At 42.4% G+C, this 24,456-nt stretch overlaps 6 protein-coding genes across 6 annotated transcripts; 1 reads left to right on the forward strand and 5 right to left on the reverse strand.

Annotated features, from left to right (window-relative positions):
* Positions 1-94: 94 nt before the first annotated feature.
* BBK36DRAFT_1126665 (aldehyde dehydrogenase) lies at positions 95-1,483 on the reverse strand (the record flags this gene model as incomplete). The annotated part of the gene is made up of 2 exons (XM_024891400.1): positions 95-1,279; positions 1,310-1,483. The coding sequence occupies 2 exons, from the start codon at positions 1,481-1,483 to the stop codon at positions 95-97; spliced, it is 1,359 nt and encodes a 452-aa protein (XP_024746574.1).
* A 701-nt stretch (positions 1,484-2,184) lies between these two features.
* On the forward strand, positions 2,185-3,050 carry BBK36DRAFT_1126721 (NAD(P)-binding protein; the record flags this gene model as incomplete). Its single annotated transcript, XM_024891404.1, has 2 exons — positions 2,185-2,467; positions 2,536-3,050. The coding sequence occupies 2 exons, from the start codon at positions 2,185-2,187 to the stop codon at positions 3,048-3,050; spliced, it is 798 nt and encodes a 265-aa protein (XP_024746575.1).
* Positions 3,051-3,851: 801 nt separating this feature from the next.
* Positions 3,852-4,749, reverse strand: BBK36DRAFT_1171500 (hypothetical protein; the record flags this gene model as incomplete). Its single annotated transcript, XM_024895576.1, has 4 exons — positions 3,852-4,378; positions 4,437-4,491; positions 4,537-4,669; positions 4,703-4,749. The coding sequence occupies 4 exons, from the start codon at positions 4,747-4,749 to the stop codon at positions 3,852-3,854; spliced, it is 762 nt and encodes a 253-aa protein (XP_024746576.1).
* Positions 4,750-5,936: 1,187 nt separating this feature from the next.
* Positions 5,937-7,835, reverse strand: BBK36DRAFT_1126494 (beta-lactamase/transpeptidase-like protein; the record flags this gene model as incomplete). The annotated part of the gene is made up of 3 exons (XM_024891385.1): positions 5,937-6,798; positions 6,870-7,257; positions 7,325-7,835. 3 exons carry the CDS (start codon positions 7,833-7,835, stop codon positions 5,937-5,939), a joined length of 1,761 nt encoding a protein of 586 aa, XP_024746577.1.
* Positions 7,836-14,510: 6,675 nt separating this feature from the next.
* On the reverse strand, positions 14,511-16,532 carry BBK36DRAFT_1126587 (P-loop containing nucleoside triphosphate hydrolase protein; the record flags this gene model as incomplete). Its single annotated transcript, XM_024891396.1, has 3 exons — positions 14,511-15,716; positions 15,787-16,045; positions 16,114-16,532. 3 exons carry the CDS (start codon positions 16,530-16,532, stop codon positions 14,511-14,513), a joined length of 1,884 nt encoding a protein of 627 aa, XP_024746578.1.
* Positions 16,533-18,449: 1,917 nt separating this feature from the next.
* BBK36DRAFT_1126584 (non-ribosomal peptide synthetase) lies at positions 18,450-24,251 on the reverse strand (the record flags this gene model as incomplete). The annotated part of the gene is made up of 1 exon (XM_024891394.1): positions 18,450-24,251. The coding sequence occupies one exon, from the start codon at positions 24,249-24,251 to the stop codon at positions 18,450-18,452; it is 5,802 nt and encodes a 1,933-aa protein (XP_024746579.1).
* Between the last annotated feature and the right edge of the window lie 205 nt (positions 24,252-24,456).

Below are 24,456 nucleotides of genomic sequence, written 5' to 3' on the forward strand. Positions count from 1 at the left end.
AATGCAAGTAACATGCCCAGCTGATAATAGTATCACGTCGACGAATACATCATTAGTTATTGATAACTAAATGTATACCAATTGGCCGTTATGTTCAAGTCGAGGACGCTACCCTGACAAGCTTCTTATTTGTAAACTCGCTGAAGCCGATCTCGGAGAGTTCTCTTCCAAACCCAGAATTCTTGATGCCTCCAAATGGGAGATCGGGACTTGAGTAAGCAGGCCCGTTAATGAACACCATGCCAGCTTCAAGCTGTGCAGCTATCTTCTTTGCATGAGAGACGCTTGTTCCGATAATGCTCGCGCCGAGTCCAAATGCAGTATTGTTTGCTAGCTGAATGGCTTCCTCCTCTGTGTCGACGCCGTATATAGCAGCAATCGGCCCAAAGGTCTCCTCCTGAGCAATGGGATTCCCAGGGCTAATGTTCGTCATGATCGTTGGCTCAAGGTAAAACCCGGAGCACTCAAAACGTTTCCCCCCAAGAACAATGGTAGCACCAGCTGCCTTGGCACGTTCGATCTGGGCCAACAACCCATCCAGGCCGCGTTTAGAAAAAATTGCACCCAGAGTAGTCTTTGGATCCAAAGGATCGCCTGGCTTTAGCTCTGCCATGGCCTTCCTCATACCCTCAATGACCTCTCTCTCACGGTCTCTGCCGACGACAATGACGCGCTTTGATGCAGCGCATCCTTGGCCGGTATTGAACATACGGCCAGCCACGGCCACGCTGACTGCGTCTTCGATTGAAGAATCTGGGAGAACGATCAGGGGATCCGAGCCTCCCAACTCTAGAACGGTCTTTTTCAGATGGCGACCGGCATTCTCGGCAACTGCAGCGCCAGCCCGCTCGCTTCCAGTCAAAGTGACGCCTCGGACGCGAAAGTCTTCAACCAGATAATGAATCTGAGGAACAGTGGCAAATATGTTTGTATATACCCCCTTAGGGACGCCAGCATCGCTGAATAGTTTTGCAAAGGCCAGAGAGGTCTGCGGCACTGTGGGTGCAGGCTTTGCCATCAAGACGTTCCCGGCCATTATGTGTGGCGCCGCAACCCGAGACAGCTGAAGAAGAGGAAAGTTCCAGGGTTCAATGGCGAGGATGACGCCCAGCGGCTCTGTCCAGATCTCAGAACCCGGATCAGAGGCAACAGTGATGGGCTGCAAGAGTTTTTCTGCGTTGACTGCAAAGTATTCGAAGGTGGCAATGCAAAATTGGACTTCGAAACGAGACTCAGCAATGAGCTTTCCGACTTCTAGAGTGATGAGCTGCGCAAGCTCCTCGCTGCGATCTTGCAAGAGCTTAGCGACATCCCTGATCAATTTGGCTCGCTCGGACATTGGGGTTGAGCGCCAGTGGTTGGTGAAGCAGTCGTGTGCAACTGAGAGAGCAGAGCGCAATTCTTCGTCTGTCAGCTCCGGGAAGGTCTCGATATGCTCCCCAGTCGCCGGATTGAGGCTCTGATATTCGCTTTGTAAGGCCATGACAAAAGAAGCTTCAATGGAGTTAGGGTTCAAAGCATTGGCTTGTGTCGGTTCCAGTTCACAGTTTGTCGTAGATTGCCGGTAAAGATTATCTACCTCCCAGGTGAACAAGGCTTTAACGTGTAAATATGGCTTTGAATGTCGAGGCAATTGTGGAAAAGGGCCGTACTTATATCTACAACTCAAAGGGAGCGGCGCGCTTCTTTCTTGAACAGCTGCTACGCGTGAATCCGTGAATACACCTAGCGCAGCAAGTTACTTTCACGGGATTACCATGGCGCTATAACACCTTTCATGAGTATATTTCGGAATCTACTCATGTTCATGGACTTACGAAGGTCATTAACTCCGTATGTCCCTTTTTGATGTACCCATTCTAAGCCGAGGACACAATCGTACTCCTCGGCAATACCATATCCGAGCACAACGGTTCCATTGTTCATAGTCTTCGCCGCGGAGGTATCAGAGCCTCCTTATTCCTTCTCCGCAACAGCTGCCCAAACATCCTGGTATTCCGAGATCTGCAAACTGTACCATCGTATGTCTTCTTTATCCAGCGTGGAGCAAAGATTATGGAAGCCCAGCTTCTGCAGAGAAAGGACTGTTTTCTAAAGCAATATAAGACATCAAAGTTTCCTACGAGCAACTATGGTTATCATTGAGCACCAGATTTTTCCCATACTGGTTGCTCGCCCTTCGAGATGTCGAAAGATATTATCCTTATCACTGGCGCTAACACGGGGATCGGGTGGGAGACTGCTAAGGCATTGCTTCAATCTGATAAACAATATCACATACTTCTAGGAAGCCGGTCTACTGCCAAGGCAGCTGATGCCATTGCGAAGCTACTCGAAACTTCCCCATCTACGCAAAGCTCCGTAGAGGGCGTACAAGTTGATATTACCGACGACGAGTCTATTCAGCGCCTAGCAAACATAATTACCGTTACATGGGGCAGAGTGGACGTCCTCGTGAATAATGCTGGTAAGGGACCCAAGCCTCTAAAGTCTGTTACTGCTACTTGGCACATAATCTACAACTCGAAATTGTAGGGGTTGCTTTCGACGTTGTTATCCCAACGGATGCTACTAATGCCGGCTCTGTGTTCAACACCACATACAACGTCAACGTTTCTGGGACTCATATGATGACTTATGTCTTTGCACCTCTGCTTTTGAAATCATCATCACCTCGCATATTATTTCTCACGTCAGGCCTGTCGACCATGGGAGGATTTAGGAAGAGCCTGTTTCCGGTGGACGATGTCGATCTTGGTTGGCCGAAGAAGAATTTGGCAACCGCGCAAGCTTATAGGTGCAGCAAAGCCGCCCTCAATATGCTTATGCTTATCTGGCACTTTACTCTCAAGCAAGACGGAGTCAGGACTTGCGGAATTGCCCCTGGACTCTTGGCGACGAGCATGGTGGGAGATCCGGAGCTATTGAAGCAGCGTGGAGCCCAGTCTCCTTCTTTGGGTGGAGAATTTATTAAATGCGTCATTGAAGGCGAACGAGATGGCGATGTTGGGACTGTTATCGCCAGAGACGGCATTATCCAACCATGGTAGTGATGCTCCATGTATATTGACACATTGTATCCTTCTGAGCCATAACAATTATAACAAGTTCAAATTCACCCCTATCATCTGGCTTACGCATATATGTCTCCTGAACGAGTGTTTTTTTTTTTCCCCCCTTTTTTTTTTTTTCCATATCAACGTGGTGTGCGGTGAGGTTTCAATTTGATTTAATCCGTCCTTGAGTAACGTAATACGAAACCTCCTTTATTACCTACGCCGGCTTGGACGAGTAGGTATAATGCCACCCCACAATCCGCTCTTGTCCCGCCTGGTGTCCGCTCCAAAGCCGCTCGAGAGTCCGGTTATTTGACATTGAAGAGGATGGAATGTTATAGCTCAACGGTGGATTGCACGTGACAGAGGGTCGAATTTGATATCTTTCGTGACGATGTGAATCCGCCTATATAGGTGACCGACTTACATATGATGATCTGTATAATACGTGGAACATTGCAATCCCAGAGCCCTGTCAAAAGTATCAGCAACACCCTACCAGACCTAGGTGATTCATCGTCTTTATACTCTAAAACAGTTACACCAAGCCTAAAGGAATCGCAGCTGGGAGGTAAATACTTCAAGATGTGATTTATTATATCGCTAATTTATTCTGCGCCCGTGTTCGAAGATAATGATGAAACTGCAGCTGATTGGCATTGATGGTTGATAAACGCTTTATGCGAACGCTTCACGCCGAGTACCAGAATTATGATACCTATTTCCACGAGCCAGAACCGAGAAGCCTTCGCCAGCTCCGCTGTCTACGTGCAAAGTACGTCCTGGCCTCTCATGTTACTGAGGCTGAATCAGCGGACGCAGTGCCTGAGGTAATTCCGTCGTCCCATAGCGAACTTCATTTGCATTTGGCTCGACGTCAACCAAGCCGCCTTTGTTTTGGGCGTCATCAGCCTTGATGAGAAGTTCAGCGAGGCTTGCGCTCATAAGGCTCTCGAAAGCTGTCTTCCATTGTGAGCGCAGCACCGCCTGCGCCGTGATTATTAGGCGCAATATTTCCCCCAGGGCCTTCGCCCCATCGCTGGCGCTGTATCGACGCTCCCTCTCAACGTGGACATTTTTCACATCCACCCCGCTGGCTGGTCGCAGGAAGATGTCAGCGGCGACCACGCCAACACCAGGGGCGAAAACCGTCGAAAAAGGCATGTCCAGAGGATCTTGAAAGCTTGCAAGTCTGCCCAACTTTAGAGCTTTAGAAATAGCACGACTCCATCCTTGTATGTGCTCAGCCGATCGTAGAAGCACCTTGTGAGCTTGGAGTTTGCTGAGCCGCTCCTCGAATATACGGCACAAGGTGGAGCATGCTAATATCTATCATGAGGGATGTGAGCGCCATAACCAGATACGGCTACAGTAGTATACACGTCGGCCGCGTCTGCTCGAGGGCCCTTGCGATGCTCTCAATTCCTTGGCGCATCTCTTCTGCAGGGTCATCAGCTTAAGGGGACGGAGGGAGGATGACTTGGACGGCAGCTGCATCTCCAATTGTCTGAGCAAGCGCTTTATAATCGAGTACATCAGCCACAGCAACCTCACAGCCAATCTCCCTGAGACGAGGCGCTTTCGACACGCTTCGCAAAATTGCTTTGACCGGCCTTGTGCAGTACTACCGATGTAGTATAACTGACTTTTCCAGCTGCACCGACGATGGCAGCGTTTTAAAGCCGTTGGTCATGATGGGAGGAAAGTGGGAGACGTCTTGTGCAGTTATCGCAACAGAGTCTTCGACAAAGATAAATACCAACCGAATGAGCATATTGAGTCTAAGACGTACAAGAGAGGAGGAAGATTATTCCAATGGGCTCTTGGAAACATAATCCATCTTGATAATCTCTGGCCGCAATGCCCATATGGTTCTCGGAACAGCTTTTGCAAGTCACAGCAGAATACTTATACAGCACATAATCCCTGATGTCTATATACCTATGTGCATTCATCGGCCTTCTGTTTGTTGCTATGAAGCCGATGAACGGTATCTTCCCTCATTTACTTTTTTGGGCAAGCGGACAAGCGGCGTTGCTCGACTAATCTATATCCGACTGCCACCCCTCGGAGCAACAACACTGTGAGGGTGATACTGATGTACCTGATAAAGGATCTACATTATAAATAGTAATTGTGCCTTTCCCAAACTGAATTCTTCTTATTAAGCGTTCCGCCGTTAATGGAGGGAGCTTAGTGCAGATTTGGAGTCTTTCAATCGCCGCCCGAGTTCACGTAGTGAAGAAAAGCGAGCGAAGAGCGAGAACAATTCGCTGCACTGTGGCTGGCACACCTGCATGAGGCAGTATATCGTAGGCCATAGCTACGTAGAAAGAATGTTTGGGTTATACCTTCATTGGAATGGCTCATCAAGGAGACATGCAGTTCCATTCTGCACCATAGGTACCTGTGGGTTCTACAGTACCTTGTTGTATGGATTATTACGCGGCTGAGCAAGTATTGGACACCTAGTCAGCTGCCCTCTTTGCTTTTTGCAACATACAGTTAAGCAATTTTATGATAAAGTCTCTGAGAGTGTAGGAGCCTGTTGAAGCCACGTCGCGCATGATTTTCACGCAATTGTGACATGGTTCGCTTGGCTTATGATCATATAGAATCTAGGTATGCATTACTCCTCGTGACTGCCACTGATTATCACCACATCTTAGGTAGATTGCACTCGCAACAGGAGGGGCGTGACAAAGTCAAGCAATTTTATTTTCCTTGGAAATAATCAATATGGCTAGTAGCAAATGAAGTCTGTACTGTTTGAGAAAGTAAAAAGAAATGAATCGGTAGTTCTATCCGATTGTGAGTCGCGATGATTTGAGTGAATGGAAGCATGCTGCTCGAAAGGGGCTTGCGCACGCTACTAGGCAACTAACAGCCTTTGGAAAGCGTTATGTTGAAGGCGGCATTTGTGATAGCTGTCACGCCGTTATCTTTCCCATAACTGAAGATGAAGTCGCCTATGCTGTGGAAGTCATAGGCGGCTCGATCCAACTGAAACCAGGACTGACAGCTACCGTGTTTTGCTACGAGCCTTGCGTCTTGAGCGGACTGTTCTTTCGCAGTCCTCGTATCATAAACTGCTCGCCATGATCTTTTCCTTAAGCCATTATTTCTTTGGCCAATAAGATTGGTTGGATATAACCGAGCATCCACATAGAGGCTTTCAGGGAGAGATCCCTCACCAAGCGAAAGAGCATCGAGACTGTACAAGTCGGGGTGGTGAAGCACATCGAAACCTCGGACGACGAATTTGTCGATGATGAGCGTATTTTCCGCATTGATGCTCAATACAATGCTCGAGTTTGTCGCGAGATCAGAGTATGTACCCACCAAGGGTGTGGCTGCTGCCTCGGCTCGTCCTGCCTCGTCAACCATAGGAACCAACCCTTCGACGACGGTGCTGAAGATCTCGGCAGTCGTCTCTGCACTTACTTCAGCACCGGCAGTAAGAACAGCAAGAGACAAATCAAAATCGGGGATCAATCCTAGGAGGCCATGATAGAGGCCCAGATCGCCACTTTTGGTATACAAGTCGACGATACGGCCGTCGGCCGTAAGTTGGTCACTGCGAACGATCTCCCAAGGGGCGCCGACTGAGTAGCCCCAAGACGAGGTATGACTTCGCGGCTTCATCCATTCACGCGTGAGACGCGGGCTAAGGAAGCGGTTAGTGAGAATCCCGTCGGCGAAGGCAATGAGATCTGAGGTGCTTGAGAACATGCCACCAGCACTAGTGACGAATTAGTGATAATTTCTTTCTGAGAATATGTCATGGAAGTCGCAGGAAGCAGCTGCGCTTACCTCTCGAAGACACCCAAGGTAGCATTCCAAGTCGTCTCTCCGACGGGGACGAAGCCAATTTCTGGAAAAGACTGGACAAACCCATTGAACGAGGAGCTGTTCATGCCAACGGCATCAAAGATTCCAGTTTGGATAGCGTCTATGTATGAGCCGTTGATAGCAGCATCAATGACCATTCCAAGAATGGCGAAACCGACATTGGAATAGGAAGGCGTTGTGTAGGGCCGATATATAGGTTCTCTCTCTTTCAAATCGTCGATGAGGTCGTCTTTGGTGCAAGGAGCAGTGCCGGGTAGCCCAGAGCAATTGGGTCCACTACCTCTTGGTATGGCTGGTAAACCGATTTGCTGCCATAGTCCGATGGGGAAGATGCCCAAGTCCATTGCCGCTATGTAAAATGATCAGCCATGTAACTCAGATGTGGAAATCGGACAAAGAAGAAGGGATGAGCCTACTATCAGTCGCAAGACCAGACAGGTGCGTCATCAACGAGTCGATAGTAACATCATCCCAAGCGATTGACTCCACAAAGCTAGTTTGCTGGGCGTTTTGCAGCTCTGGGATATACTTGAGAACGGAATCGTCCATGCGAATACCATCAGTCTGTAGAGCTGCCAATGCAGGGAATAGCTTTGATAAACTGCCGACTCTGAAAATTGTCTTCTCATCGATGTTCTTTGTACCTATCCCAGATAGAATGGTCGGCGTGTAAAAATGACTAAAGAGTGGCACATCTTCATGTATTGACTTGACCAGGATGGCGATGCCGCTGGAATTCAAATTGGAGCTGAATTGAGAGTCAAGAGTCGAAGCCAACTTTTGCGTTGCGTTCCTGAGACCTTGATAATCACTAGGAGCTGTTGGCGGCGGAAGAACTTGACCGAGGGGAGGACAGGTATGTGCCATAACAGAAAGGAGAAAAGGAGACGCAGCTGTAGCTGCTAGAAGGTTATGCAAATACCTCATAGCTAAAAGAGTCGAGATAGGAAAGCAAGACGATACTCTGTCTAGTTGCTGAAGAACCTTAGGTGAGATATAGGCCTTAATAAGTTGCTGATGCGAATGACTTATATAGGCATATTATCAATCCTACAATAGAAATAAGAGTTAACGTTTAACATTGAATCCTCGATACCTATCGTGACGCAGTGGAATTCGTAACCACCTGTTAAGAGGATTCAGCGCTAAGTCTAGAAAGTACTAAGCCTTAATATTCTGCTAATAACCCTGATGTTTATAGTATTAAAATATATATTAATTAGCTTGCTTAATATCTTATAACTAAACAGGAGTATAGCTTTTACTTATGCTTAATAGCTAGGTTAACCCTTATAGCCTTTATACTAGTACTTTTTATATTAATGCCTTTATTTTTAATACTCTTACTTAGTAATATAAGAAAATTAAGTATAGCTTTTATTACTACTATAGCTCTTATTACTTTTACTATCCTTAATAATAAAGTAGTTTATATATAAGGCCTAGAATATACTTTTACTAATTTAATATTATTAACTTCCCTTTAAAAAGCTTTATCTTACTATTAATATATAGCTATAGCTTTAAGGTCTTTTTATTAGCATTTTTTACCTTAATAATCCTCTTTAAGCCTAAGGCTTTATAAAATTTTAAAAAGTAGTTTTTTTTTAAAGGCTTAGTTAACTTATTTATAATTATTTTATTTATAAAGATATATTCTAGCTTAATCTCTTTACTTTTAACCTTTTTATAAATAAAATGCTATTAAGTCTTAATATACTTTAATCCTTTATAGTTTATTAAGTTTTTTATTAATATAATTACTCTTTAGTTATTATAGTAAATAATTATAGTATTTAAAAATAAGGATTTTACTAAAGTTAATAATAAGTTTATAATATATTCTTTTTAAAAGTTAGTTTATAATTTTATAAAAAGTCTTTATAGCTAAATTACCTTTTTAATAGTATTTATTTAAGCTATATATTTAGCCTTATAGCTTAATAAAGCAGTTATTACTTACTACTTAAAAAACTAGCTAATTTTACTATTTTTAATATTAAAGATATAACTTAAAGTAAATCTTTAAGTATTAAAGTTACTAGCCTAGTTTAAGTTATTATAGTTATAAAATAGTTATAAATTATTATAAAATATAAAGTAAAGGTCTTTTATTTTTTAAATATACTTAAGTATATACTTAATAGCTTACTTATATATATTATTAAAGTTATTAAAATAGTAATTAATAATAAATATAGTATAAGCTAAGTTAGGTCTTATACTTAATATTAAGTATATTAATAATTCTATTATAAATTAATACTCTTTTCTTTTATTAAGCTAGTATATATAGTTATTTCTAGCTTTTTCTAACTATTTTTTTATTATTAAGATTAATATTAAAGTATAGTTTATTATATAATATTAGTAAAGGATTTTTTAAATATAGCCTTATTAATTTAAGACTATTATCCTTTTTATTTTATTATATTATATTTAAATCCCTAAGTAATAATAATATAAGCTAAGATTTATTATAAAGAATTATTAATAAAGAGCTTTTTTAAGTTTACTTATCTTTAACTTATTTTTATTAATAATAAGTAAGTTATTTATATAAATTATAATAAAAATACTGTTTTTTATATATAGCCTGCTATTAGCTAAAACTATATAAAAGCTAAAAGTTAAGAGAAAGTTAATAAAAGTCTTATACTATACTTATAAAGCCTGCTTAAGATTATATAATGCTTTTTATAGCTTATAAACTTTACTTATATTATTTTTAAAGCTAGTAAGTTAATTAATATAAATATTTTCCTTAATTTTATTATAAAAAAATATAATTTTAATATTTATTTACTTTATTTTTAAATCTAAGGCTATTATAATAGTAAATAGTGCTTTATAAGTTATAAGTTTAATTACTAATATAAAAGTCTTTATATAATTAATTTTAATAATTTACTTATATTTTTAAACTACTTAATAAGCTTTATACTTAATAACTTAATTATTAAAACCTCTTTTTAGCTTATAAACCTATCTTTTTTATAATATATTTATACTAAGGTCTAGATTAACTAAATCTTAAGTCTTATTTTTTTTTAAAGCTTATATTTCTTTTAATATCCCTTTATATTACTTATTAAAAAAAAAGCTATATTACACTTCCTTATAAGTTATTAGCTTAATATTATTAATATAAGATTTAGCTAAGGCTATAAAGGCTAGTATATTATATAAAGAAACTTAATTATATATTAAATATTAAAGTTTAAAGTATTTTAAAACTTCTTTTAATAGCTTTACTTATTTTAAGTTTATAAATATAATAGTAGTTATAATAGCTAACTATATTATAGCTATTTTAATAATAAACTAAACTAAGCTTAATTTTTAATATTATTTTTCTTTTTATATTAATAATAAAAAAGTAAAGAGATTTATATTTATTTAAGTTATAATAAAGTATATAATTATAGTTAGTTATAAAGCATTTAACTTAAAGTATATATTTAAAGAATTTATTACCCTCCCCTTTAATATAAGCAGGTAATATATAGTATTTTTTATAAAGTTAAATAAAATATATTTAATACCTTTATTATTAAGCTTCTTATATTAGGCTTAAGAAATAAAATGCTAAGCTATAATACTTATAGTCTTAATATTTAATATATTTAGCTATTACTTAAAAATATATTTAAATAGTATTTTATTTAATACTTTATAAAGGCTATAATTTTATAAATAGTTAATAGTTTTTAAAATCTTTAACTAGTATTATTTTAAGATATTCCTTTTTATTATTATAAGTAGTAATTTATTTTATATTATAATATTAAAGTTTTTTATAACTTTATTAAATTAATACTACTTTATAAAAAAGCTTTTTAATATAATATTATATTATATTGCCTATTTATTAAAGTTACTATTATTAAACTCTTTTATACTATTTATATATATAATATAGTAATGCTAATTTTAAAGCTTTTTTTTTTTTAAGAATTATATAAAGTACTATATAAATTCTTATACTTTTTACTTATTTTTAATAGCCTTATTATTACTAAATTTACTATAACTATTAACTAAAGTTATTTAATATCTCTTCTTTTTATAGCTAAGTATATAAAAAGGTTTATAAATATTAATATAAACTATATCTTTAATATATTTACCTTATTATAGCTAGCCTTAATATAATTTTTCTTTTATTCTTTTTTAAAAATAAGGCTTATAAAGGTAATACTTTTAAGTAGTATTTATGCTATTTATTATATTCTTAAGTTTAATAAGATTATTATTATTAAAATATCCTATTTTATTATACTAAAGCTATATTTAAGGATTAATAATATAAAAGATAAAGACTTATATAAAGTAAAAGACTAGCAGTTATATAAGTAAAAAGTTAATTTAAAAAATAAATAGATTTTTAAATTATTTTATTATAATTTAAGTATTACTTTTTTAAATTATTTAGCTATTTTAAGTAACTTGCATTTCCCTTTTTTAATTAAGGAGTTAAGTTATAAAAATAAGATTTAATTTAAAAGCAGGCATAAGGAAAACTTTTATAAATATAATTATAATAAATTAATTCTTATTAATATACTTTTAAATAACTATCTTAACCTTTTTAATAGTAATTTTAAAGTTTTTTATATTACTAAGTATACTGTTATAAAATTAAAGGGATTTTAAGGTAAATTCTTTAATATAATATATAGTATATTACTTATACCTTAAATTAAAGATTTAAATGCTTTTTAAGCTATAAAATAATAATAATATTATATTTTTTAAAAAGTAATAAAGTATTTTTTATTTTTTAATATTATTATAAAAAATAAAGCTTAATTATCTTTATTTAAAGATATTTAAGTAAGATTTTAAAACCTAAAGTATCTTTACTTTTATTTATAATCTTTTAACTTATATTATTTATAGTCTTTTTATTTCTTTTACTTATTTAAATATAAATCTTAGCAGCTATCTTTAATATAGTGCATTTTATTATAATATATATATTTTAATATCTTTATTATTATTAAGTCTTTATTTTTTATTAGTATAGGTTATTTTTATACTAATAGCGCTTATATTATTATATTACTTTTTTATTTAACCTCTTTAGCCTTAGCACTTTAAATAATACTATTTAATATAAGAAATATATTTATATTATAGTTTATTTAAAAGTTAATATATTAAACTAAGTATTAATTACTTAAGCTATTAATAAACTTAAGGATTAAGTAGCTATTAAAAAGCTTATATTAACTTCTAGCTTAAAGAAATCTTTTTTAAATAATTTTAATTTTTTAAGTAAAGTCTTAAACTAACTTTAATAATATAAAAGTATAATCTTCTTATTCTTTATATACTATTTATAAGGCTTTAAGCCTTAACTTTTAAAATTCCTTTTTTATATATTAAAATATATATTAAACTGTTTTTTTATTACTTATTATCTTACTTAATAAAATAAATAATATAGTCTTAAGTATATTAATATATTAATATTACTTACTTTTTTATATATTTAATTAACTTTTTAAAATCTTATCTTTAATATTATAAATACTTAATAAGTCTTTTACTTTTATAAAGTTTATAATTAACTTAAGCTAATACTTTTAAATAAAATAGTTTTTATATTTTTTTAAAGTTAATAATAACTATAAGCTTAAGGTATTAATAGCTATAAGCTTAATTTTTAAACTAGCTATTATATATATAGTAATATTATTTTTAAGATTAATATATCTTTAAGCTATATTTTTAACTAGTTAATAATTTAGCTATAGTAATATATATACTTTATAATTATAAATATTTATATTATTTAATAATAAAAGAATACTTATTATTTTATTATTTTTAAGATTTTTATTTATTTATTTAAAGGTCTTACTACTTTAAGCCTTTTTATCTTTATCTTTCTAGTCCTAGTTATTTTAATTATTAAAGAAGAGATATTAATAAAAAGTAAGGCTAGTAATTAAGTTATTTAATAATAGTAATTTTAGCTATTTTAGTTAATAATTAATCCTTACTTAATCTTAATTAGTTAATTAAATTTCCTTAGCTATTTTAGTATTTAATTAAGATATAGCAGCTTAGTAAAATTAATTATTAGCTAATTTTAAAGGTATTAATACTTAGTAATACTTAGCAGCTTTTAATAAAAGCTAGGCTTATAACTTATTAAAATATATATTAATTAGCTTGCTTAATATCTTATAACTAGACAGGAGTATAGCTTTTACTTATGCTTAATAGCTAGGTTAACCCTTATAGCCCTTATACTAGTACTTCTTATATTAATGCCCCTATTTCTAACATGTGGTGTGGCTCGGCCTAGCAGGATACACAGCCCTGCCCAGAGAAGAAACAAACCATGCAGGCTCCTACGCTAGCTTCGTTATCAACGGCTACAAATACCAAACCCCCTGGGGTTTCCGTTCAATCTTCTAATTGCATAAATTCACGCGTAAGACTCCGTGGCATAGCAGTGTATAAACTCCTACCTCGAAGTAGATCAACAACTGCTGCGTGATTGTCAAGCGTCAGCAGGCTATAGGCAGCATGGAAAGGGGTACCGTACGGAGTATTGGCAGTTATCAATGCGTCGTTACAAGGGATAATAATGCTAAACTCGCCGCTTATAGGTATAGCTAGAGCGGCTCCAGGGTTGTCCTAGACTATGAGCGGCAAAGGAGATGGTAGTTCGGGTTGTTCAGGCCTCAACACGTGTGTCGCTTCAGAGAAGCTTTGCAAGTTAAAAAGACATATATTAAATAGCAGTCGATATTGGCGGCCTTTGAAGTGCGGTCGAGAAAACGAGCATAAGAAACTCTTGGACTCTTAAACATTTGACTGAACAAGTGTAGAGTTAGGATGGGCCCGTGTTCACTATCCTCCAGTATAACAATTACCCTAATAACAGAGAATGCACTCTCAAGGTGTTTGAAGTAGCCCATCCATAAATCATCTGCCATATAGAGACTACGGAGCGATCCCTGCTGCTATGATCCCCCCTCAACTATGTTGGAGCTTGATCCTGCGTGGCAATGCATATTTGGTGGCTAACCCCATATGGAAAGTCAGAGTCACTTCTTTGCGAAAGGGACTGACTACTACTGCTATTATGGTACAGGGCTACCAGTTGGCTCATTGTATTCATGGCAGCAAAAGTCCGAGCCACCCACTTCCGCGAAGGGGAAGAGGAGAATTCCAACCGGGCTGATATAACATAAGTCGCGGCAATTAAATCATGGTAATTATTAACAGAGACAGGGCCTTGTGGTGGCAAGTACCCTATGCAAGAGAAGATACTAGGCACTCAGGAAGATAGGCGTTCGTTGAAAGGCTTTCGATTATGAATCGCGACGAGGCGGGAAGACTGAAGATCCGTTAAGCCTTGCGGACACTCGGTATGTTTCTTGAGGCGATATGCCCTCCATCACTGCAGGAATTATGGAAGGGATCTGCTTAAAGCGCAAACTGCAGTATGAGCAAACCATAGCAAAGGGAAAATTAGATTGGGATTCAGGATATCATTTGATAACGTTACGGCGGTGATGAAACTGTGACTCTCCGCCGAAGTTACCATCGTTCAGACGATTTACTCTCGGAACAATCGTCTTATTCTCGCAATACCAGCACGACATAAGCAAGAACTCGATATCCAGCAATAATCCCAATCATAATGCCAATCCATGTACCTTCTTCCCCAGTTCCGAGACTGAATTGGCGCAAGACGTCGGTGCCGCGAATCTTGCCTATGGAGTTCAAATCGCTGGGGTAATTACACTGATACTGTCCATCGGAAATCTCATCGCAAGAGTAATTCCGACGCCCAAACTCATTGACCATCATCCCTTGGAACACATAGGCTTGATAGTCAATATAATGGAAGACGTACTTCCAGAAGGGGTTCAATATGCCCATTGGGACCAAGAATCCGTTGACACACATCCAGAGTCCATTTGCAAAGGCTGTGGTTGCCAATGCGACAACAAATATGCTGAAAATGGAGGATACAAGTACCACCAGAGACTCAGCCGCAACAAGATCCAAGAAGAGCCAGAGAACCCAAGTAAAGAAAGCAGATGCGGAAGGGCGAAAGTTGGACATCCAGTACGTAATGACCGAGAACAGTAGGGAAATGGCGAAGAGGAAGGGAAGTCCAATGATGAAGTTGGCTATGACAAATGAAAGGGGTGTAACCAGGCCATTTGCGCGCTCCTGTCGGAAGGTGTTGAGATCTTCAAGGAATGCAGGCACATATGCCACCGCCATAAACGACATGAAGGCACCGCCGAAGAAGATGGCATTGATCAGAGGCTGTATGTATGATTGCTCGGTTTTGAGACGCAAAAAGACGGTGCCCATAAGGATAGCCAATCCAAGGTACATGGCGATTCGAATACCGTAGGCCATGACGTCTCTGTGAGATTTGATCCAAGAGCGATGGATAAGTATCACAGGAGTGCGCAATGAGAGCGTCCGCTGGGTTTTGAGGTTCGAATATGAAGGCGTTCCCTCCATAGACTTCTGGATGGATGTATCGAGATTCCCGCTATCGAGCGATGTCTTCCAAGCCTGGCAGATGTGGACCGTGCGGTGGCGAATCTCGCCATTCTTATCGAGGTCAGTGTTGATGAGATCAATGAAGAAGTCTGCCGAGTTCGTCTCAGCCGGGATCGTGTATCCGATCTTGCTGAAATATGCCGTGGCCTCTGTAACGCGGCCAAAATAGCATGTTTCTCCGCCAGATAGCAGGTGAAGCTTGTCAAATTGTTGAAATGTTGCAGACGACGGTTGGTGAATTGACGCTATGGTAATGAGCTACTTGTTAGATCGCCTGAGGTTAGAAACATGCATCTCCTTGCGTAATGTCAATGAGCATGAAGCATACATCGTTTTTGCGTGTAATCTCCTTGAGATACGTGCACACTTCAAGGCTGAGAGCAGAGTCCAGTCCGCTTGTCGGTTCATCCAGGAAGATGATCTTCGGGTTTGTCACCAGTCGGCTCGCAACGCCGAGACGCTTCTTTTGACCACCACTCAGGCCCTTTTTGATAGGTGTGCCGACAATAGTATGTGCCTGAGCTTGTAGACCAAAGGCGGTTAGGAGGTCATCAACGCGTCTGAAGACTTCTCTTCTGCTCTTTGCACTTAATTCCGGCGTGTTAGGAGGCGCCTCTCCGCAGCGGATGTGAGCATCGATTTAGGGAATACCAACTGTGAAAGCGAGAGTCGTGCCGCAAACAACACGGTTCCTCTGGCTGTAAGGCTGCCGATCAACGCATCTTCTTGCTCGACATAGGTTGACAAATCACGAGTTTCCTGAAGAGATACTTTATGCCCGTTGACTAAAATATTCCCAGTAGTTGCTGCGTTTGCTGCTGCAGCCCTGTGCGCGAGTGCATTCAAGAGAGTCGTCTTGCCGGAACCGCTAGGCCCCAGAATGGCGAGCATCTCTCCCGCACAAACCCTACCTGTTGCATTGGAGAGTATCGTCAAAGGCGCTCTTGTACTTCGATCTTGAACAATCACCTCGAGGTTGCTCCAAGCAAAAGATGTAATTATGTCGTTGACCAGATGTGGATTCGCCGTGCGGTTCATCTCCACGTCTGTGACTGCGACTGTCGCTTCGTTCATTTCGTCTTCATTTGCCGCCTGCGTACTCGGCGCAAACACCTTCGACACAACAGGCTTACTATCGGCTGTATCTTCCAGTTCCCAAACAGATTGTGCAGTAGCAACACTGTGGCTTGTCCAGGGAGATCTTCGTAGCCGGGACCAGTATCTTGAAGCAAGCAGTTGCTGTTTGCAGCATCACTATGTTTTTTTCGAGGTTCGCCCTTTTATAATGTATTATACAACACGTCTGAGAAATGCAGGCTGGCTTGACGAGGGGGCGGCTTCGCAGCACGTCGCTGGATGCTGTGCAATACCTTTCAAATGGAGATATTCCGCGAAGGATTCAGGTTGCAGCTTGGCGCCCAAAAGCAAGATCTAGGCCCTAAAAGCGATGTCAGCGGCCTCTGAAGCATGGCTCTGATTCGATAATTGTGAGCGATACCAGGCGAGGCTCGCGTTTGATCGTATCAAAGGTGCCCACATGCAGCTTCACGGACATTGTAATCGGCGACCAAAGCCACCGTCGCACCAGTCAGGCCGAAATGAAGCATGGATTGCCAGCCTGCAGTTAATCTTTGCGCAGTACTTCGTCTTGCGTGCGATACCACGGTGCATTTCGACAGATGGCAGAATGCGACTGCAAGGCAAAACTGGATAGTGTTGACCATCGGATATGTGACGTGCATTTCGCAAGGCCGTAGATCTCCAGCTGAAGGCAAAATGGGCAACTGTTGAACATCCAACATCTCTTGGAGAATCGGTAAAATGATTGACAGATTTTCCAGGCTCTTCGCTATACCACTGTTTTAGTTACTCAAGTTCCATCTACCCGATGTTCGTCGTTTTTAAATAGGTAGTGTACCAACATGCCTTTCATATATCTTACGTACATACAAAGCCTTTGAGAACTCCGAGATCTCATTTCACCCCTTTGCCGTTTGGATCACTGTAGCAATGGCTGCCCAGCCAACGACTGAATACCTAAAGAATTTCCTGTGCGGACTCACATAATCCCAAGTAGCATCGTGAGTATTGTTAGTCCTATCTCACCCTTCCAACATCCCCGGTCTGTCCCGACATTTCGCAAAAATAGCACGTGAACATCACCATTCATGAAGAGCGTCTCAACGTAGCATCAAGTATTAGGCAATCCATAATGGCTGCATCGATATTGTGCGAGACCGAGCTAAAAGAGCAGCTGGCGGCTCAAACGGCTGTTCAAGATGCAACTCTGTCTACCTACCTTAGGCAGCGGTTCAGTCGATCTACATATATGATAAAGCCAACGACTGCCCCGCCCGCAACGCGAGGAGGTCACAAGATGGTCTGTGGCATTGCAATCTCGATGTATCTAGCCAATATAAAGCGCTGCCAGGCACCCATAACAGCAGGCACCATGGGGGCGGCAAATGGTGTGTATCGTATATCTACCTTGCTTCCCCATACGGTCGGTCCTCTTGGGAGCACTTGGGCGCACAGAATAGTACGTCTTCTGCCCCTCAGCGTCCATTACTTTCATATGGCACGATGTCTTATAGCTGTAAGAAAGACATGCGGCAAGCTTGTTTCCAGTATCTTCAATCCCCATGGCGATAGACGCTGCGAAACCTGTATGCCCCATGAAGTGCAGTACCAACCAAATAAAAATTGCGCGCTGGGAATTATGTTAGGCGCTACGCAGGGATGCAATTTGAATGATGTTTTGTAAGGAAATGGGACTGCGAGCTCTGCGACTTGTGAGAGGAGAATTGACATTCTTAGCACTTGCGACCGTGGTAGATCAAGAGGGGCAATTGCAGGTCCGAGGAATGTATGACAGTGCTTTGCACGGCCTCCGGAATGACGGTTAGGGTGATGCACGATTGTTAGGTAGTATTGAACCGCTTCAGAACTACAGAGGGCGTCCGTGAGCACGCCCGGAGCAAGACTCTCCTATTATACTTCAAGCAGGGCCTGCTCTGTAGCCAGTCTAACAACTTCTTCCACCGCAAGAACTAATTGCTCGAGCAAAGAGTCAGCGAGGGCTAAATCTGCCTGGTTTCCTACGATCCCGACATTGAGCTTTCCATCTCTGAAGAATGAGACAGCCTTCAAAGGATAAGCGGCGTCGCCATGTGGATTGAGAATCTCAACCCGACAAGTTCCGTTGGCAAAAGGCATGTGGTCAAAATCTTCAAAATCTTGGTGGTGAACGATGGAATCGAAGAAACTCGCCCCTGAAGACCATACGGCACACTTTTGAGCGATTCGCTGGAAGCCAACAAAGTCGTGAGCAGCGGACTCAGCATTTTGCCTCTGGACAGACTGCAAGAGGTCCATCGCAGACCACTGGGGCTGGAAAACGATTCGAATGGGCGTGAACTGATAGCAGGGACCGACGACGTTCTCCACGTTGGCTAGGTCGATGCCCCGGCCGGATGTTACTCCTCCAAACGAAACGTCCAACGTGCGGGTTCGGCGAGCAATTACCAGGGCAAATGCAGCCGTGAGCACACTAGCCGCTGTAATGCCCTCAGGCGGACTTGAGACCTCGGTTTGCTTCGATCGGAACACGGCCGTGTCTTGAAGATTGGCCGATTGGCCGGGTAAGATAGAGAGGGTCGAGCCGTCCAGAAGGTCACCCCAGTAATCCAGAGCCTTATTCTGCCTACGCTCATTCTGTGTTTGGGCCACATAGGCAGAGAAGGGTTCGAATTTTCCAACTTGCCCTCCAGTATAGAGCGTTTCGAGGTCTTGGAGCAACCGCGGCAGAGAAATTCCATCATATTGGGCGTGCGACAGCCCTAGGACGAGACAACATTGGCCATTGTTGCCTTGGACAAAATAAAACTTGACGAAAAGAGAGCCGAGCTCGAACTCAGACTCAACGTCATCGGTACATAGGCTGGCGATGAAATCATCGAGGCACGTATCTGCCGTCTGTATAGTCACTGGGACATATACTTTGTCGAGAACCACCTGGAAGAGTGTTGTGTTATGCTCAACAAATACTGTGCGCAGAATGTCATGACATTCGACGAGATCGGAGCAGGCGCGTATTAGTGTAGACTGGTTGACAGATGCCTGTTCGAAATAGAGCATCGTATATTGCATAGACGTGCGTGGCTTCTGAATCGTTGCCCTAATATCCAATGCTTGAGAGTCTGTGACTATGAGCACGTCTTTGATAGCCCAACGCGGATCGGAAAGCTTAGGACGAATGAACTCTGATAGAAAGAGATCAACATCGATGGAGCCAAGAGTTGCAAACGCTCTGTAAGGCTCTGCTTCCTGATCAGACAGTTGGTTTACCTTCAAGACTCGGGCAGCATCACCGAGCCGCATGTTCTGGAAGATTGCCGCCACACTCAAACCATGCCCTTGCCTCCGAAGACTTGACGTGAGCTTCATAGCTGACACAGAGTCTCCGCCAAGTCGAAAGAAGTTGTCGTCAACATCAATTTGATCCATGCTAATACCTAGCACGGCCGCCCAGGCAGATCGTAAGATGTTTTCCGAGAGTGTCAGATTGGCTGGGACTAGGCTTTGGTCCCATTTCCTCGAAAGGTTTTCCTGAAGCTGCGCCATCACTGCTACGGGAATCCTTGAGGCAAGTTGGTTGACTAACCGGTGGTCTACTTGTCCCTTCGTCATGGGCATCCTGTGGATGGCGACGTAAGCGAAAGGCAACATATGAGATGGGAGGGAATTCCGAATGAACTTGTCGAGCCTCCTCAACGACTCTGTCAAGCTGCTGGGAATCGATGCGTAGATATATGTCTCTGCGTTCTCTGTGTCGGAAGCCGTGCAACTTATTTTGTAGTCTTCCGATAGTAGAACATCGCCAGGCCCGTCCCAGCACTGTTGCTCAATTAACACAACCAGCCTTTCCAGTGCAGGCTGCTCATTTTCGGGACGATATATAGCCGCAACAGCACGGCTTGACTGCGGTAGGAAATGAGCGAAATGAGCCTCGAAGCGATGAACGTCTACTGAGTGGCCATTGACAGGTGCAATGTTTTCGGCTCGGCCTATGAACAGCAGCTGTCCATCTTCTTGCAGCTTGACAATATCCCCTGTCGCTTGCAGTCGACTTCCTCGGCCAATGACTTCGGAGCTTCCGGTCAAAAGCCAGTCAGGTGGTTCAATGGTTTCGCTGGAGGCGAAGATTGGGCCTTCAACCCAAAGCTCACCAGCACATCCTATAGGTGCTAAAAGAGACGGGCTTCCCGGCTTGCAAACCCAAGGGACTAAAAAGGGAGGATACATAGAACCTGGCTGTATTTCCGCAGCCGCTCGTAGTTTCTTTGATGTCTCGTCAAAGGAAACTGGAGGGTCTCGATTGAACTGCCAGATTTGACTCAGCTCGGTTTCTGGGATACAAGAGATTTTGCCGACGCTCGCGTTGAGATCTTTCATCAGCTGCGAACAAGCTGTCTCTAGTTGTGCAAGTATCCGCTTCATATGGCCAATATCTATCAGGCTGCTGTCGAAGCTTGCGCACACCCTAAACCCACGAGCATGCATACCGCACGCCAGCATCAGCGGATACGGGTTGAAATGTAGTGCTTCTCGAACAACATCTCCCTGATCAAAGCCGAGATCAGTGCCGTCGTACTCCGGCTGCGGTTGGATAACCAGCCCTGTTCCCGCTTCGCAAGCGTGCTGGGCATCTTGACTGACTCTTCTGATATGCTGCATGCCCATATGCTGATATGGAGTGCGGCCGAGAATAGCACGCTGCACAGCCTTCAGGTAGTCTTTGACAGATATCGCTCTGTTGATACGTATGCGAATTGGCACGGTAGCAATCAGTGGACCAATGATCCCCTCCACTCCCTGCAACGAGATATCACGACCTGTGAGCGTTTCTCCAAATACGACGTCATCGCTCGCCATGTATTGAGATGCAACCAGGGCCCAGGCGCCACGAATCACGGTTGCCAACGTAAACGGGAACCCGGCGGTTGTCGTGATGGGTATTTGGCGCTCCACGACAGTATCCGGATTTGGTAGGAAGTCTCTGGAGGGTAAGCTTGGGAATTGGGCGTCTACGGCGCCGTCAAGCTCCTGTTGCCAAAACTGCTGCATTGTCGCAAGGTCTGTGTCCCGCACATACTTGACAAAGTCCCGCATGTGCGCCTCTGGCCGCTCACTCGGTGCTGTCTTACCACGTTGTAAGACTTCACGGACCTTTTCCAGTATGATGGGCTCAGACCACCCATCATAGAGGACGTGATGGATCGTCCAGACCATATATCGCTTGCCGTCCGCGTCGTTATGTACAATGGCCCATCGAGCTAAGCTCTGCCCCAGGTCCATCCGCCGAGCCCGATCGTCCTCAAGGTATTGGGCGAGATCAGTGGAGTGATTCCAGACTATGTTCTCTTCAAGAACAACTTGTTGCAGCCCCGGATCCTGCAGCTGGGCCAAGCGAGTGCGTAGTATGGGAGTTGCCTCGACCACTGACTCCCATGCCTGCTTCCAATCATGCAGCGCTATGTCGGATGGAATGCACGCAACCCTTTGTGCTATATAAGGTTTGGCTGACTTGAGAGAAAAGGTGAACAACGACTCTTGAGTGGGAGTAGAGGGGTAAATATCTTGAACAGCTGCCTCTGTGGTGGCACACGCGAGTGACGCTTCCCTGCGAGCGCTACTGGCAAGTTGGGATATCATGGAGAACGCGGGCACTGTTACAGTTGCACCATGATCGCATGCAAAGACGACACTCGCCATGTCCTCGAGGATGGGATTGGCAAACATGCCAGAGACGCTGAGATCGAGCCCCTGATCCCTGCACGACGACACCAATCTCATCGCCGCCAAGCTGTTACCGCCCAATGCGAAGAAATTGTCTTCCAAGGAAATATCATCTTGGTCTAGTTTCAGAACAGACGCCCAAGCTTGTCGCAGCTTTTGCTCGAGGTCGTTGAAGGCTCTGGAGGCCGCGCTCTTGGTGCGTCTCTCAAGGCGTCGCAGGTCGACGGTGGTGCCGAATTCTCTAAGTCGCTTGCGATCAATTTTGCCCGATATCAACGTTGGGATATAATTGACTGGGATGTATGTAGTTGGGATCATGTATCGGGGCAGGACGTTTGCAATGTCAGTGGCGGCTTTTGACATGGTTTCGCGGAGCTCTCTAGGAAGCTCAGCCAGCTCCAACTGTCGATCATCAATTGCTTTTCCAGTTTGACTTGAGACGAATGCAATGAGAGTCGGCTGTGATCCAGATCCAGATGGCGTGATGACCTCAGCTATGACACCGGCCTCTGAAGGCAGCCTGGCCTTGAGCTGACTCTCAATCTCCCCCAACTCAACTCGCTGCCCACGCAACTTGACCTGTGTGTCTTTCCTCCCCACAAAGATGACCTCGCCGGAGCCATCTGGAGCGTATTTTCCGAGATCTCCAGTCTTGTATAAGCGACCACGGCGGCCGGTGTATTGAGCATGGCCCGCTACGAGCCACGAGGGGTCTTGAATGAACGCAACGGCCGTTTTTTCAGGATCATTCAGGTAGCCTTGGCCGACAATGGGGCCCTCAACAAGCAACTCACCCACTGCGCCCACTGGCAACAAGGCTTCGTGATCATCAGGGTCAACAATCCAAATTGCTGCGCCATTGCCAGGCCCAATAGTGATGTAGTCGCTATCTTTGGCTGCGTTGCTGTTCACGGTGCAGCCGATAGTGCATTCGCAGGGGCCGTATCCTATGATGATCCGGGTGTACTGGCCCCAGAATGCGACATCGCTCACCGAGGCGGCTTCGCCTCCGAGCCCAAGGCCTTCAAGCGATGCAATAACTTCCAGGTCGAGTATCCGGGCAACGGAAGGAGTGATACCTGCATAGTTGACTTTCATTTGCCGCATCGCCGTGTTGATATCATTGAGTCGCTCATCGTCTGATGGGATGCAGAGGCAACCACTGTTGGCCAGAGTGAGAATCATGCTGTCGATGCTGACATCAAAGGCGTAGGACGCAAAATCAAGAACTCTAGAACCTTGATGATAGCCAACCGCCTTGGCCCGGGGAAAAGCACTGCTTGAATAGCTGCCGTGCGATATCTGAACGCCTTTTGGGGTGCCGGTGCTTCCAGAGGTGAAGATGATGTACATTAGAGTTGAAGGTAGTACAGCCGGCAAGGCTGGTAGAGTTTGTGAGCTTTGAAAGGGGGCAAATGTATCCTCCTCCAAGATGATATGGTCGCCGTCTGGCAAGATGTTTGTGCTGAGGGCATATTGGCTGCGTGACGCAATCATCGTCTTTGCATGAACTTGTTCTGCCATGTTTTGCAGGCGGGCAAGAGGAAGTGCTGGATCCATCATAACCATCGTCCCTCCTGCTTTCATCACCGCGAGGACTGCTACCACAGTCCACCGAGACTTTTCGAAACATAATGGCAAGAATTCACCTGTTTTGACACCCTTTTGTCTTAGTAAAGAGGCCAGGAAGGTTGAGTATCGATCAACCTGACGGTACGACAAGCTACCGTCCCAGGACTGAATGGCTGTCTTCTCCGGGTGTTCATTGGCACGTTGAGAAATTATATCGTGCATGCAGCAGTCGTATGTGAGCGGCAGGTCATGGTTCCACTTCCAGATCTGATTCAGATCTTGGACGTTGGGCCGGAGGAGGTCTTCGATAGCTGCGTCAGGGTCTGAGATACACAGCTCCATAATATGAATCAGGGCCTGGACGTATTGTGCAATCCAATACTGTGAAATCTTGCTCTGAAAGTGTAAAGGGCGTATCTGCATCTGACCGTCCTCAAGGTAGACTTCGATATGTGGGATCTTCTATTCACTCTGTGGTCAACCATGGTATTCTAACAGTTGGATGTGCTTATTGGGCGAACCTGGCTTTCACGCTCGTCGGCATCTTTCGGTTGGCATTCAGTGTTCAAGATGAGAGAAATGGAGCCTGCATGCCCTTCTTGAGAGTTCGATGTGATACCGCTCAAGT

This window comes from Trichoderma citrinoviride (assembly GCF_003025115.1).
Source record: "Trichoderma citrinoviride strain TUCIM 6016 unplaced genomic scaffold BBK36scaffold_13, whole genome shotgun sequence".
Taxonomy (NCBI): Eukaryota; Fungi; Ascomycota; class Sordariomycetes; order Hypocreales; family Hypocreaceae; genus Trichoderma; species Trichoderma citrinoviride.